General features: G+C 35.5%; 1 protein-coding gene across 2 annotated transcripts in view; it reads left to right on the forward strand.

The window, feature by feature from the left end:
• Nucleotides 1-15,332, forward strand: part of LGR4 (leucine rich repeat containing G protein-coupled receptor 4) — a 113,867-nt gene extending 98,535 nt beyond the window's left edge. For both annotated transcript variants that reach the window (XM_023230362.3, XM_023230364.2), the window contains 11 exons: nucleotides 284-355; nucleotides 539-610; nucleotides 909-977; nucleotides 2,496-2,567; nucleotides 4,039-4,104; nucleotides 4,884-4,955; nucleotides 7,344-7,415; nucleotides 7,710-7,835; nucleotides 8,994-9,109; nucleotides 9,694-9,777; nucleotides 12,282-15,332. In XM_023230362.3, coding sequence (XP_023086130.1) covers nucleotides 284-355; nucleotides 539-610; nucleotides 909-977; nucleotides 2,496-2,567; nucleotides 4,039-4,104; nucleotides 4,884-4,955; nucleotides 7,344-7,415; nucleotides 7,710-7,835; nucleotides 8,994-9,109; nucleotides 9,694-9,777; nucleotides 12,282-13,558 — 2,098 coding nt within the window. In that variant the 3' untranslated portion in view covers nucleotides 13,559-15,332. The remainder of the gene's footprint in view (nucleotides 1-283; nucleotides 356-538; nucleotides 611-908; nucleotides 978-2,495; nucleotides 2,568-4,038; nucleotides 4,105-4,883; nucleotides 4,956-7,343; nucleotides 7,416-7,709; nucleotides 7,836-8,993; nucleotides 9,110-9,693; nucleotides 9,778-12,281) is intronic.
• Nucleotides 15,333-16,769: the final 1,437 nt, after the last annotated feature.

Raw genomic sequence — 16,769 nt, forward strand, 5'->3', positions numbered from 1 at the left:
ACCTGTTTCTCATGGTCTAAAGCTTTTTTCTATAATGAAGCAACAGATAAATGCATATGAGGGATCTGATAGATACCAGGCTAAGCAGTGGGTTAAAAAAGAATTAGGTATGATATTGAAAAAGATAAGATAAAATTAAAATTTGAGATTTCCTATGTTTTTGAAAATTTTCATGTAGTCATTATCAGTTGTATTTTATATAATGCTGAACTGCAGTAGATACTTGGATTTTATTTCACAAGAGGATAATGCATTTCAAAATACTTTTCTCCTATCTTTCTAGAGGATTTCATAGTAATTCTATTTCTGTTATCCCTGATGGAGCATTTGATGGTAACCCACTCTTAAGAACTATGTAAGTATTTTTGAAAGTTTCTTTTAACGTATAATTATGTGAAGCTATGTCTTTACAATGCCAAACATCCAGATAAAGAATGAAAATTCAGACTTTTAGATATATGTACATTGTGAACATAGATTTAATATTAGAGTGCTTGTAAACATATGAACATTTTACTTTTTTTGGGTATTTTCACAGACATTTGTATGATAATCCTCTATCTTATGTGGGGAACTCAGCATTTCACAATTTATCTGATCTTCATTCCCTGTAAGTATGTGAATTTAAAAATCAAACCTGGATATTTATACAGTTGTTTTGGTAGAAAACAATAATTTGTTACTGGAACTCCAGAAAACAGAATCTTTAAAATTTTTTTCTCCCTTGGGCAGAATTTATTATGGTTCTTATTTTTGTGAACACTTGGCCAAATTATCACACTTTCAGGTACATTCAAGAGATGAAACTAGTTTTATTTTTAGTTATAGTTGCACTGTAATTTTAAACTGTTTAAAAGATAAAATATGAAAAAAATTAAAATTACTTTGTCTTTCTCAATTTCTTAAAGAGTCATTCGTGGTGCAAGCATGGTGCAACAGTTCCCCAATCTTACAGGAACCGCCCACCTGGAAAGTCTGTAAGTGTGACCCTTTGAAGAGGGCTTGTATAAAGATAACACTACTGGACTGCTAGCAGGGTGCCAGGGTCTGTTAGTGACAGTTTATGTTGATTCCTTCAGTTTCCCTTTGTACATTTCATGCATGGAAAAGAATATATTGGGTTTGGGGTCAGTGAGCTTAGACAGAGTAGAGCTGATTATGTGGATAAGATCTGAAAAGTTCACAGAAAATACAAAGCAGCAACAAAGTGCCAAATTAGAAGCAGTGCTTTCAGAATTTAGAAGTGGGAGCAATCGATGTAGACTATCACAGAAGGCTTCACGAACGAGGTGGAATGTTTGAATACTGTCAGGTTTCCCAGAGCTGAGTCTTTTATTTAAGGCAGGATTAGTAAAACTGGAAATACCAAAAGTATTCTCAGAGATGGCATATAGATGAGCAAATATAGCTAGAATTGCATGTTTATAATAGGATGGGGGTGGTATGAAGACATTGGAGAATTGTTTGTGATTAGACTTTAAAATGACAGGCCTTGACCATTGGACATTTGGTTGTGGCAATTTCCCAGTGAGTGGTCTGTGCATGGATTTACAGGTGCACTTAAGATCTTGATGACCTCAGCCCTCCAGACAGTCAGGTGGGGCCTGAGGCAGCTAGGGCCTCTAGCCACAGGAGTCTTACTGCAGCGTGCCATTTAGATGTTACAATGGTCACATGTGACAAGATATTTTTTTAAAAAGAACTTAGGAAGCACTGAGGTAAGGAGTTTAAACTTGACTCTTAAGGCAGTTGGAGATGTTGAGAATGTTTGAGCAGGTAATGTGAGGAGGGTAAGGAGAAAGAGACTAGAGATGGGGAGAACGGTGAGGCAGCCGTGGGAATAGTCCACCTGACCAGATGAACACACTGAATTATGAGAGCTCCAGAGCTTTAATCTATCACTGGATTTGCACCAGGACAAATAGTGTGTGGTCTGTCTGAGATTCCTCCATCCCTCTCCGCCTCACTTCACTCTTTTTCTGAAAGAATTAGATGCTGGAAACACAACAGAGGAAAAAATAACAGGAACTGCTGATAGACTAGAGAAGGGAAGGGAATAAGAGAACATTTTCAAATGCTGACTCAGGTTGACTGAAAGAAAAGACAGAAACAAGATTTGGGGGCAGAATGCAAGTTGGTTTCAAAGGTATTGGGTGTAAGAAGGTGACAACTTGCAATTAACTGTGATCAGACTGTGTGACTGTAGATTAGTGTTTTCCTCTTGGTCCATGTGGAGAATCAAGCCTGTCATCTGGACGATATCAGTATCTAATGTCACAAGTGTTTTTGAGTTACTGTGGAGATGATACCAGAATTGGAGTTCAGTTCACCTTCCTGCATTTCTAACTTTATGGAATAATTAGGCCATGGGATGTATAGAATCTAGTCCATATGTAAATATGTGAGCACATTTTTTCTATCATTTTTCTATATGGGAATAAATTTTGCTTACTATTCTTGAGTTGAATTATTACATGAATAATGTTTTTCCACAGGACTTTGACAGGTACAAAGATAAGCAGCATACCTAATAATTTGTGTCAAGAACAAAAGATGCTTAGGACTTTGTAAGTTGAATTCTTCTTCTGTTCTCCTCATACTTTTTGTTTATGTATTCACACATGTTCAGTTTTATTTTTAAGGATCTACTTTCCATAAGGTGGTTTTGAGGTATAATTACTACTTAGTTGTTCCCTTTCTGTAAAGGAGCAGATATTTGAGTCATCTCTATGGTGGGTAATATGCATTTGAATTAGGTTTTAGGATTATGAATATATCATATACTTGTGACTTTATATGAACAAAGTAAAACCAAGCTAGGCTCTTTCTTTATTTTTTCTCATCCTGACTCTCTGTCTTTATTCTAGTTTGTCCAGGGGTATATCTCCTCATATTCTCCTCTCTTTCATCTGCAACCTAAGCAGAGCCTAAATCTTTATTCAATCAGGAATGAACTAAAGCATGTAGCTTTCTAAAAACTTTAGGCTGACCTAGAAACTAAAAGTAAATAAAGGATGTAAAAATGTCACCAGAATAAACAATTAAATTATTAAGTTGTTAATAAGTATTCAGTGGTGGGAGATAGTAACAAGATAAATGACTGATTGATTAAGCAAGTAAAGTCACACATCCACTTAACAATAGGAATACATTCTAAGAAATGTGTCATGGGGCAATTTTGTCATTGTGTGAAAATCATAGAGTATGCTTACACAAACCTTGGTGGTTTCTTCTACATACCTGGGCTATATGTAATCTCTTGCTCCTAGCCTACAAACTTGTACAGCATAATACTGTACTGAATACTATGGGTAATTGTAACACAATGGTAAATATTTGTATATCTAAACATAGAAAAGTTGGAGCAGAAATATGGTATTATACTCTTATGGGACCATATCATTGTATATGGTGTCTAAACTGTTATTTGGGTCATGACTATAATTTATTGATGTAGTGGTGTATCAAACTTAAACACAATGATCACTGTTGAGGAAAAACTGCAGTGGGACTGAAAGTTAAATAGTTCTGGTGTTTGATGTAATATAAATGTTTTTTAAAATGTTGATAAGCATACCATTTCTCTTAGAGCTTTTCAATAAAAGAACATATAAGTTATTTATGGGACAAATAATATTGAAAAAATACAAATTTTTAAGCTGTATAAATACAAATTTTAAAAAAGTAGCTTTACCAACAAACTTTATATATTTTCTATATTTTTCTATATTTACATATTTAATTTTATATATTTATGTTATATACTTTATATGTATAATTTATATAAATGTATTTTTACATACTTTATGGTGTCTATGCTCAAAAATATATTCTTGAACTTTCATCAGTCTTAGGCTTATTGTATCACGGAGGTATTTGAAAAGTTGACAAGTCTTAGGAAAAAATAATTGCTTTTCTTATTCAGGCATATCTCTTTATTAGTTATCTTAACTCTGCTTTCAATGCTTCTGAGTGCCACTCTTTTAATATAATATTCTGATAACATAGCATTAATCTGTTAATTTCCGTTGTTTTAAGGGACTTGTCTTACAATAATATAAGAGACCTTCCAAGTTTTAATGGTTGCCATGCTCTGGAAGAAATGTGAGTTGGTCTTTAACTTACTCCTTTTGCTGCGGTATATTGTTTGTTAAGCATTTCCTATTTTTAATAGATGGCTTTAATAGTAAGAAATTAGAAATTTCTGTAATTAGATGTTCCCATACATAACATGTCAAATTGAACCAGATGTATTCATGTAAGCAGCATGTATTAGGCACTTACCTATCAGGCATCCCGTGAAACACTATGCGGGGGAAGTTGGTGTTTTTTAAAAGAAATAGAAAACGAAAACTTGTCCAGCTATTGAAGGAAACCAGACATGAATGCCAGTTCTCATCATGTCCTGTGTTGGACAGTTCTGGTGGAAGTTGGCTGGGAGACGGGAAGAGGGAGGCATCAATTCTCCCATTTTGACTCTATTTAGTCCTGTAACTTTATTCCTGTGGTATTTGTTATAGTTGTGTTGTCTTTGTTCTTTTCTCCCTGCATCATCTTCCTTCTCTTATGCCTGAGTGGGATTGATGGGGGAGTTTAGATAGCATACCAGTTAATTCCCAGTATAATATGGGATGAAATACCAATTAGTCTCTTTCATTTTATAGATGAGAAAAGGGCAGTTCTCTTTCAACAAGATCACTGTTACATAAGAATGGTTATTTAAACTTACAAAAAACTCAACTAAGAAATGTTATAATGTTATTTTTCAAAATAGAACGTAACTTTTTTCTCTCTCTATCCCTTTCTCTTTCCTCCTCCTCCTCCTGCTCTCTTCTTCATCTTTGTCTTCATCTTCATCTTCTTTCTTCTTCTTTTTTCTTTAGTTCTTTACAACGTAATCAGATCTACCAAATAAAGGAAGGCACCTTTCAAGGCCTGATATCTCTAAGGATTCTGTAAGTTTGTCTATGATTATTAAAGACAATAAGTTTTTTCCAAGCTATGTTAGTATGTTGTTATGATTTCCATGTTACTAGATATACTTAGAGATATAATTTTAATTTCAGCCTGAACAACATGGTGAAACCCTATCTCTACTAAATACAAAAAATTAGCCAGGCGTGGTGGTGAATGCCTATAATCCCAGTTACTTGGGAGGCTGAGGCAGGAGAATCGCTTGAACCCTGGAGTCAGGTTGCAGTGAACTGAGATTGCGCCATTGCACTCCAGCCTGGACAAGAAGAGTGAAACTCTGCCTCAAAAAAATAGATAGATAGATAGATAGATAGATAGATAGATAGATAGATAGATAGAATTTGTGTTCAGTAAATATTATTTTTAGACTTTTCCTAAAATATTATTTTACGCATTGCAAGATTTTTAGACTTGCAACTTTATAAATAATCTACTTTCAATATTACTTTAGCTAATTGTTCATTGGCAAGTAGAAAAATGTGTAATGTGTATAACTGAAGTGATGTAGCTTGTTTGTTTTCAAGTTATAATAGTGAGGTTTGCCAATTCATTAGGGCAAGGGTAGGCTGACTACAGCCTGTGGACCATATCCAGTCTGCTTCCTGGTTTATCAATTAAGTTTAATTGAACACTGCCAGGTCTTTATTATTAAAGTGCTGTCTAAAGCTGCTCTCACCCCACTATAGCAGAATTGGGTAGTTGCTCTCTCTGTAGTTGCAGCAGAGAGTATATGACCCACAAAGGTAAAAATATTTACTATCTGGCCCTCTACAGAAGAAGTTTGCTGACCCCTGCACTGGAGTATCTATCATGACAAATAGAGTTCATAAGCCACAGAAGCACTTATTTAAAAAATCATTTGTATTTGACTACATATTTGTTCCGGGTACTCTCATAGGTACTTAGGAATATAGAGGTGACTGAGACAAACATTGCCACTCATTATATTCCTAGAACTTTAGTGCAGAAACATAGTACACTAAATTAGTGAACATTTTTCTTTGTTTTTGAGACAGGGTCTCTCACTCTGTCACTCAGGCTAGAATGCAATGGTATAATCACAACCCACTGCAGCCTCCAACTCCTGAGCTCAAGCAATCCTCCTGCCTCAACCTCCTGAATAGCTACAGGTGCACACCACAGGTGCACACCACAATGTCAGCTACTACAGGTGCACACCACAATGCACAGGGACTACAGGTGCACACCACAATGTCAGCTAATTTTTTTCTTTTTCTTTTTTCCTTTCTTTCTTTCTTTCTTTCTTTTTTTTTTTTTTTTTTTTTTTTTTGTAGAGATGGGGTCTCCCTATGTTGCCCAGGCTTGTCTCAAACTCCTGGGCTCAAGTGATCCACCCACCTTGGCCTCCCAAAGTTGTTTGGGTTATAGGTGTGAACTACTTTGCCCAGCACAACATTTTTCTATTATAGAAAAAGTTTGAAAAATTGACAATGAAGTGAAATTACATGTATTGAATATGGTTTTTTAGTATATCCCCTTTAAGAAATATGACACCTACTCTACTAGAAAATATGTAATTGGTAGTTGAGTTGCTGGATCATCGCAAGTCGTAGACTAACTTTCTGGAAGCCTGGGCAGTCCTAGGGAAGAAGACTGGCTCCTAGTTGCCATCACTTCCAGAACACTGATAAGTGACAGTAAGAGGCTGGTCTTTTCGTAATTTGGAACCAAGTGTGTTGAGTTTCCTTGTTATCTAGGAAATGTGTCTCGGAATGAATTTATTCACTGTTTAAATTTCCTTTAAGGTTCAGTGTAAGTGTGTTTGTAGATTATTTCTGTTTTATTAATTCTATAATATCAGAATTTCTCAGGGTGTGTTCCTGAATATGGAGCTGGCTCTACTGTTGATACAATGTTTATTTCCTGCTTAGGAAAAGAAGGGTATCTGCAGCCCTCCTGGAATGCTCTTGTTTGCATATTGATTGTTTGTCTTCTCTCAGGGCCTTATCAATAACCTTTGAGAAGGCAAATAATATGAAGTCTGTTTTTATTTTCAGCTTTTTCAGAAACTGGGCTTTTCCTCACTGAGTTAACAGTACCAAAGGTTATATCATATCATTTATATTTTTGAATTGGTATCAGAATGATAAAGTGGGAAAATTCACAACTGTTTTGAAACAGACGCCAGCTAGAATTACTGCCGTACGGAACATATTCCAAGAAATAGATTGTTGTGAAGGAGAGGCATTCAACATAAACATGAAAAAAAAATTGCTGGGCGAGATTGAAGATCTTTGTTATCTTATCAGCAATATTGTGTTACTGCCTCTAATTCTAAAGTATAGTCTAAGTAAGTGGCATTTTGAGTGTTTATTTGAAAGATTAACGTGTTATTCTTATAATTGCAGAGATCTGAGTAGAAACCTGATACATGAAATTCACAGTAAAGCTTTTGCCACACTTGGGCCAATAACTAACCTGTAAGTAGATGATTATGCAATAATGTCATGAAAGTAGTAACTAGTGCTGTAGAAACATCTGTTTTAACATTGTCAAATCAAAATGTTTTTCTGTTTAGTTATTCCCTTGTATAAATGGTAAGCTGTATTTATATTAAAATCTCAAATGGCAAGGTACATGCTAGAACTATCATTTTAGCACCCCCACTTGAACTTCATCTTAGGGATCTAATATTTATGATGTTAATACATGTACAGATGTTTTCATGTGATTTCTATCTTGGGCATTAACTTGAAGTCTCATTCATATTTTAGAGATGTAAGTTTCAATGAATTAACTTCCTTTCCTACGGAAGGCCTGAATGGGCTAAATCAACTGAAACTTGTGGGCAACTTCAAGCTGAAAGAAGCCTTAGCAGCGAAAGACTTTGTTAACCTCAGGTGTGTTTTTGTTTATTTTTCTTTTTTGTTGAAGTTATGGTAGGCTTCAAAATTATAGAGTGTCCTGGTTTTTTGTTGTGGTTCTCAGATTTTCTGATAGGCTGTAATTTAAAGGTATTTTCTACCTCAATCTTTGCAACTTTGGTAAAAAATAGAACGTGAACATTATTCGATAGTTTTTAAGAACGTGAACTGGAGCCCTTGATGGCCTCAAAGAGATAATAGAGCTATTAGAATGGTTTTTTAATACAGTAGACTTTTCATTAGCAATAAGATGGCAGAAACCATGTAAATATGAGCCTGCAGAAAACTGATACAATGCTGTAATACTTCATGAAGATTTTAGAGTTATGGGGGACTACATTAAATATAATAGAGGGAGAATATTGTTATGAGGCCGAGCATGGTGGCTCACACTGCAATCTCAGCACTTTGGGGAAGGCCAAGGTGGGTGGATCACTTGACACCAGGAGTTCAAGACCAGTCTGGGCAACATGCTGAGACCCTGTCTCTACAAAAAGTACAAAAATTAGCTGGATGTGGTGGCACGTGCCTGTAGTCCCAGCTACTCAGGGGGCTGAAATGGGAGGATCACTTGAGCCTGGGAGTTCTAGGCTTCACTGAGCTGTGATTGCACCATTACACTATAGCATGGGTGACAAGAGCAAGACCCTGTCTCTAAGAAAAGAGAGAGAATATTATTGTTGCAGAAGAAAATAAATATTTTCATTACATTTATTTAAACAAAGTAAATGTATTTAATGGTATAAATTCACGAATGACCTGGGGCATTAATTTTAACTGAAACTATCAGTTTTGTATGATAAAATGAGCATAGTTAATACATTTATAAAAGGAGTCATAAGATATTACTTTAAATTGCAGTACTGCTGTTAAATTTTAAACAGTTTGATTTACATCCAACTGTTAAGTGAGATCTTATAGAAAGGGAGAAAGTCTCGGTGTCATCTGATACCAGAGCTGTTTTCACCGATAAGGAAACTGAAGCCCAGAAAGGATGAATGACCAGCATAAAGCACATGACAGATCTTTCTGACTCCTAGGCTGGAATTCTCGAAGTTCAAAATCCTTTTACAGAACAAAACTGTATCTGTGGAGTTGCTATTCGGTGTAGATTTTACAATTTTTTTTTTCCAGGTCTTTATCAGTACCATATGCTTATCAGTGCTGTGCATTTTGGGGTTGTGACTCTTATGCAAATTTAAACACAGAAGATAACAGCCTCCAGGACCACAATGTGGCACAGGAGAAAGGCAAGTGCATGACTTTTAAAAAACAGAATACTCCTTTAAGGCATTGATTAAAGTTTCTGTTATTATAATCCCTTTGTGAATGATCAATAGGAAATCTGTGAGAAAAATGGCATTCTCTGGCCAGGCGTGATGGCTCATGCCTGTAATTTCAGCATTTAGGGAGGCCAAGGTGGGAGGGTCATTTGAGCCTAAGAGTTCGAGACCAGCCTGGGCAATAAAGCGAGACTCTGTCTCTATAAAAAATTTTAAAACTAGCTGCTATGTAGTGGCATGTGCCTGTATTTCCCACTACTCGGGAGGCTGAGGTGGGAGAATCCCTTGAGCGGAGCCCAGGAGTTCAAGGTTGCAGTGAGCTATGATTGTGCTACTGCATTCCAGACTGAGCAACAGAGCAAGACCTTGTCTCTAAGAAAAACCAAAACCAAAAAAACAGTGGCATTCACTATGCTACCAGCATCTTCAATATGTTACTGAACCTTCTATAAGGAGAACTCACACTTATATACAGAGAAAATCGCAGGAAAATATGGTTCTTTTGAGTTGCGTAAGGTTTTAATTAAACATGCTTTGTGTTATATGTTTAGGTTCTGCTGATGCAGCAAATGTCACAAGCACTGTTGAAAATGAAGAACATAGTCAAATAATTATCCATTGTACACCTTCAACAGGTATGCCCAGCCTTTTTCTTCGCAGTTACTCATATTAAAAAACATTAGGCAAATATATCTAAATATCCTGGGTATAGATGTAATTTCTGTAATAGGGATGGTACTAGAGGATCCCGTGAAGCCTTCTGATTTGTTCTTTGTGTACCAACCAGCAGCTTAGGAATCTTTTGCAGAATCTCAGGCCCAGACCTACTGAATCAGAATCTGTATGTTAACAAGCTCCCCCAGGTGAGAGTTATACACATTAGAATTTCAGAGGCACTTTCTTAATGCTCCTTTAACTCTGGGACTAATTCTATAAGTTAGTAGTCTGTGAAGATTGTATGTGTGTGCTTAATGTAGCCTTGCCTTTCCTTATTTCCCCTCATTTACTTTATTGAACTTTGTAGTTTTAGGAAAGTTATAAAACTGGCACCACATATTTGGTCATGATTGTCATAGTCTGCCTAATCTACTAGAGAAGATGTATTTATAATTTTACTGTAAAAGGGAGGCTTAAATATTTTAGTTAAATTGTGTGCTACAAAATAGATTCCTTTGTTAATATAATATCATAGGATCATCTGGACATTAATTTTATGACTCGGAATTATAAGTATTATGGATTCACTAGTGATTGCTGCTGAATCGTGAGCTTCTTAAAGGGCTACATATGTATTTTATGAATACTTTCTTCTGCAGAAAATAAGCTCTAAGTTTACCAGATAAGTGAATGCGATTGGCAAGAATCATCTAAGTTTATATAATTTATTTTATTGTGTGTTAGTGTGTATATTAATTTTTAAAGGTTGGGGTGCAGCTTGCTTACTTGTCTCCCTGGAGTTCATGTGCCAGAGAATGTACATAAAGAACTGATGATCCAATGAGAAGGGAACAGGTTTATTAAAGGGGAGGCTGGACTTGAACGTGAGGCATTTCCATTTCTTCCACCCCGAATCTAAACTTGGAGATTGGCCAGGAGGAAAGCTGGTCTGAGCTCATCTCCTTGGGCTGCCATGGGAATGAAATGCAGGCCTGCCTCCCCCTACTCAGTTGTAGTAACACCCAGACACGATGTGCTTGCTGCAGAAGCAGGAAGTGGAGGAGAGCTGGGATCCTTCTGTTAGCACCAGAGGAGGCAGCAGGCTTCCAAAGACAGGGATTGGGTGGAGGCTGCTTCCCAGGCTTTTTTGGAGAAGTAACCTTTCTCACCCATAAAAGTGTTCTCAAAAGGTCTCCTGTTCTCTCAGATAGATGAGCTATCCCTCCTTCCATGAAGGATGAGTTTAGATAACAGAGATAAAGATGATAACGAGCTTTCTCTTAGCACTTCCTGAAGGGTTAGTAAAAGGGAAATTAAAATAAGAGTTTCTTACATTATTTGGAAGTCAGATAAATGGTGCAGAACTGGCTTTTGAGGTCTGTGAATATCCTAACAATTTAAAATATTTTATTGGATATATCATTTTCATGACAGTTCATAGAACATGTTTTTTAGACGATTGTAATACATAGTTTTCTTGTGTTTCATAGTCAAAATCTTGTTTCTCTTTTCTAATTTTTCAGTAAAACAGTTGTAATTCGTGTCATAACTAACATGTGAAAGTCATTTACTGGAACATACAGTTCAGCCACTGAATGAGTTCTTGCAGTGCTAGTTTGTATTATGTAGGATTTTATTGTACATAGCTTTGTATGAATAGTTAACATTCACCGAGGTGTAGTCCTAGCTATATTATCTTACTGAATGGCCTTTGTCAGGCCAATCAAATGATTTGAAATATCAGTTTCTCTGGATGAAAAATGGGGATAATTATACTATCTTAACCTGCTTCATCAGGTTGCTTTTGAAAGCCATAAGAAAATGTATAAAAAATATGTGTGGATACATCCATATACATACATGATTGTAAAGTATATTGGGGCTAGAAAGGAAGAAGAAAAGGGAGCTAATGTTTATTGAAATCTAACTATATATCCAGCTTCCTGCTTAGTTCCTTATGTGTATAATTTTACTTAAGCTGCACAAGTATATGAAACAGGCATTATTATTCACAAGTGAGAAAATTAATACAGGTTAAAATTTATACAATTTTAAGTTGCTTTCTTAAGGTAAGAGTAGCAAGTTATGAACCGTCTCATTCCAGACCCTCAGTTTATCAAATACCTCTTATGCCCTAGACATTGTGCTATGTAAATTAGCTTAGATGCAAGAAAAAATGAAAAATTTCACCTGAATATCACTGTTTATCAAATATTTAATATAAAAGAGATATTTATAGCCTTATCAAATATTTAATAAAAGAAATTAAAGTCAGTGTATTTTAAAAATAGCCTGGTCCATGACCAGACTATCTTAGAAGTAGTAATCAGTTCAGTTTTGGTCAAGTAGAAAGCAGATTTAATTAGTCTATATCATTAGTTTTTCTATCAAGCCATATCATTTTCTAAATTGTTTTCTAAGTTATCTTTTATTTCTCTCTCTCTCTCTCTCTCTCTCTCTCTCCCTGTGTGTTTTGTTTTAGGTGCTTTTAAGCCCTGTGAATATTTACTGGGAAGCTGGATGATTCGTCTTACTGTGTGGTTCATTTTCTTGGTTGCATTATTTTTCAACCTACTTGTTATTTTAACAACATTTGCATCTTGTACATCACTGCCTTCGTCCAAATTGTTTATAGGCTTGATTTCTGTGTCTAACTTATTCATGGGAATCTATACTGGCATCCTAACTTTTCTTGATGCTGTGTCCTGGGGCAGATTCGCTGAATTTGGCATTTGGTGGGAAACTGGCAGTGGCTGCAAAGTAGCTGGGTTTCTTGCAGTTTTCTCCTCAGAAAGTGCCATATTTTTATTAATGCTAGCAACTTTTGAAAGAAGCTTATCTGCAAAAGATGTAATGAAAAATGGGAAGAGCAATCATCTCAAACAGTTCCGGGTTGCTGCCCTTTTGGCTTTCCTAGGTGCTACAGTAGCAGGCTGTTTTCCCCTTTTCCACAGAGGGGAATATTCTGCATCACCCCTTTGTTTGCCATTTCCTACAGGTGAAACGCCATCATTAGGATTCACTGTAACCTTAGTGCTGTTAAACTCACTAGCATTTTTACTAATGGCCATTATCTACACTAAGCTATACTGCAACTTGGAAAAAGAGGACCTCTCAGAAAACTCACAATCTAGCATGATTAAGCATGTTGCTTGGCTGATCTTCACCAATTGCATCTTTTTCTGCCCTGTGGCATTTTTTTCATTTGCACCATTGATCACTGCAATCTCTATCAGCCCCGAAATAATGAAGTCTGTTACTCTGATATTTTTTCCATTGCCTGCTTGTCTGAATCCAGTCCTGTATGTTTTCTTCAACCCAAAGTTTAAAGAAGACTGGAAGTTACTGAAGCGACATGTTACCAAGAAAAGTGGATCAGTTTCAGTTTCCATCAGTAGCCAAGGTGGTTGTCTGGAACAGGATTTCTACTACGACTGTGGCATGTACTCACATTTGCAGGGTAACCTGACTGTTTGCGACTGCTGCGAATCGTTTCTTTTAACAAAGCCAGTATCATGCAAACACTTGATAAAATCACACAGCTGTCCTGCATTGGCAGTGGCTTCTTGCCAAAGACCGGAGGGCTATTGGTCCGACTGTGGCACACAGTCGGCCCACTCTGATTACGCAGATGAAGAAGATTCCTTTGTCTCAGACAGTTCTGACCAGGTGCAGGCCTGTGGACGAGCCTGCTTCTACCAGAGTAGAGGATTCCCTTTGGTGCGCTATGCTTACAATCTACCAAGAGTTAAAGACTGAACTACTATGTGTGTAACTGTTTCCCCTGTCAACCAAAATCAGTGTTTATAGAGTGAACCCTATTCTGATCTTTCATCTGGGAAGCACTTCTATAATCACTGCCTGGTGTCACTTAGAAGAAGGAGAGGTGGCAGTTTATTTCTCAAACCAGTCATTTTCAAAGAACAGGTGCCTAAATTATAAATTGGTGAAAAATGCAATGTCCAAGCAATGTATGGTCTGTTTGAAACAAATGCATGACTTGAAAAGGATCTTAGGTGTAGTATAGCAATATAATGTTAGGTTTTTCTGATCCATAAGAAGCAAATTTATACCTATTTGTGAATTAAGCATAAGATAAAGAATAGCTGTTAATATTTAAAAAAATATATTTTAAAATGTGATTTTCTATAACTGAAGAAAATATCTTGCTAATTTTACCTAATGTTTCATCATTAATCTCAGGACAACTTACTGCAGGGCCAAAAAAGGGACTGTCCCAGCTAGAACTGTGAGAGTATACATAGGTATTACCTTATTATGTTTTCAATCGCCATCCTTGACATAAGAGAATCATAAATTGTGTTTAAACAATTTATAAATCTAAAACCTGAAGATGTTTTTAGAACAATATTAACAGCTGTTTGGTTAAAAAAAAGCTGGACATTTGTTTTCAGTCATTATACATTGCTTTGGTCCAATCAGTAATTTTTTCTTAAGTGTTTTGCGATTACACTACTAGGAAAAAAGTAAAAGACTAATTGCTGTGTGGGTTTAGTCGATTTGGCTAAACCACTAACTAATGTGGGGGTTTAATAGTATCTGAGGGATTTGGTGGCTCCATGGAACATTCTTATTAATGAATACTTCCTAATATCATTGGCTCTCCTGATATTTTCCAATTTGTTGGTATGTCACCTAGTAATAGTTTAGATTATATAGAAAGTAAACTGTGGTCAATACTTGCATTTAATTAGAAGAAACGGGGAGTAATTACGACACAAAGTACTTATGTTTATTTCTTAGTGAGCTGGATTATCTTGAACCTGTGCTATTAAGTGGAAACTTCTATACATCTTCCCCATACTATTTTTTACAAAAGAGCCTATTCAGTAGCTCAGAGGTTGAACTCTGGTTAAACGAGATAATGTGTTATTAATAAAAATAGAAGAAGAAGGAATAAAGCTTAGTCCTGTGTCTTTAAAAATTAAAAATTTTACTTGATTCCCATCTATGGGCTTTAGACCTATTACTGTGTGGAGTCTTAAAGTTATAATTGTTCAAGTTATAAATGTTTTTTGAACAGTGTGCTAAATCAGTAGCAAACCCACTGCCATATTAGTTATTCTGAATATACTAAAAAAATCCAGCTAGATTGCAGTTTAATAATCAAACTGTACATACTGTGCATATAATGAATTTTTATCTTATGTAAATTATTTTTAGAACACAAGTTGGGAAATGTGGCTTCTGTTCATTTCGTTTAATTAAAGCTACCTCCTAAACTATAGTGGCTGCCAGTAGCAGACTGTTAAATTGTGGTTTATATACTTTTTGCATTGTAAATAGTCTTTGTTGTACATTGTCAGTGTAATAAAAACAGAATCTTTGTATATCAAAATCATGTAGTTTGTATAAAATGTGGGAAGGATTTATTTACAGTGTGTTGTAATTTTGTAAGGCCAACTATTTACAAGTTTTAAAAATTGCTATCATGTTTGTATATTTACACATCTGATAAATATTAAATCATAACTTGGTAAGAAACTCCTAATTAAAAGGTTTTTTCCAAAATTCAAGTTATTGAAAATTTTTCATTTTATTCATTTAAAAACTAGAATAACAGATATATAAAATGTGTTAATCTTTGTGCTGTATGGTATGAAATACAGTATTGTACTCAGTGTTTTGAATTATTAAAGTTTTTAGAAAGCAATCTATTTTGCCTTAATTTAAAACTAGGTATACTAATGAATTTAGTTTTAAAGTAAGCAAATTAAGTATTTCTAAGTGGACAGTATTAGAAGAAATGTTGGAAGTAACCATTAGAAAACACCATTTTGATATTTATTTGTAAATATATAAGAACATTTTGCTGAAATTTGGAAAAAGGCTTTTATCCTAAGTCTGAACTATACTTATGGAAAACAGATTATGAAATTTCAGAAAAACCATTGATTCAATCTTTATCTAAAAAGCAAATGATTAAAAAGTCTGTATATTACATGTAGTCAGTTGCCCAGATGCTTAGAAATACTTCAGTATTTACAATCACTAAGTCCTCATTTTACAGATGAGAAAACAAAAGGCTTAATGAAATTTAAGTGAGTCCCTGAGTCACAGCAAATCAGAACCCAAACCAGAACCCAGTGCCTCTTCATTTGGGACATAATTTTGTGTGTGTGTTTGTTTTAAACTTCATATATGCTTGAAATTTCCATAACAAAAAATAGAGTAGTATAATTACCTCACCTCCCCACCCTTCACCCCATACCTGTCACTGCTTTGACAATTATCTGCAGCACGTAGTGAACCTTGTTTCATCTTCATCCTATTCATTGACCCCCTCCAATCCCTCCGCCCCTTGCATTATTTTGAAGCAAATTTAAGACATCATATTGTTTCATCTGTAAATACTAATGGCTACGGATAAATTTTTAAAGTTGCATAATATATTGCCACAGGGCTAACTGGTGATGGAATTATTTAAGCAAAAGTCCCTCTTATACAAGTTTCCAGAGCCAGCAAAACATAATTATCTCAAATATACCATGGTCAAAGTACTAATTGTATGAAAAGATATCACTAAGTGAATACCCTAAAACTTAAGGGGAGAGACACTCTTTTACATATTTGTACATTTATATATAATTCTACCCATCTCGATTATGGCTTCTCAGTTCCAGTAATGAAAAGGCACTGTAAGAAATGAGACCGCTGGAGTTAATTATGTTCAAACACCAGCACCAGCACCATCTGACTCTGCCTTATAGCCTTGGGGGTTCCAGCATTGCTAGTGCATAATGTCACAGTTGGTCATAATGGTGACCCTGGTGCATCAAGAAAAGGGTATACTTTGTTTAGGAAAACATTTTAAGGGGACAAAGACGTATATGACATTTAGATTCCTATGCGAAGAGGTTAAAGTGAAGAAGTTCTAGAGTTTACACACAATTTTTCATTGTTTGTGTCCGATCCTGAGCTTAGAAACTTTGAGAATTAATGAGATAAT

Source organism: Piliocolobus tephrosceles, chromosome 13, assembly GCF_002776525.5.
Source record: "Piliocolobus tephrosceles isolate RC106 chromosome 13, ASM277652v3, whole genome shotgun sequence".
NCBI lineage: Eukaryota > Metazoa > Chordata > Mammalia > Primates > Cercopithecidae > Piliocolobus > Piliocolobus tephrosceles.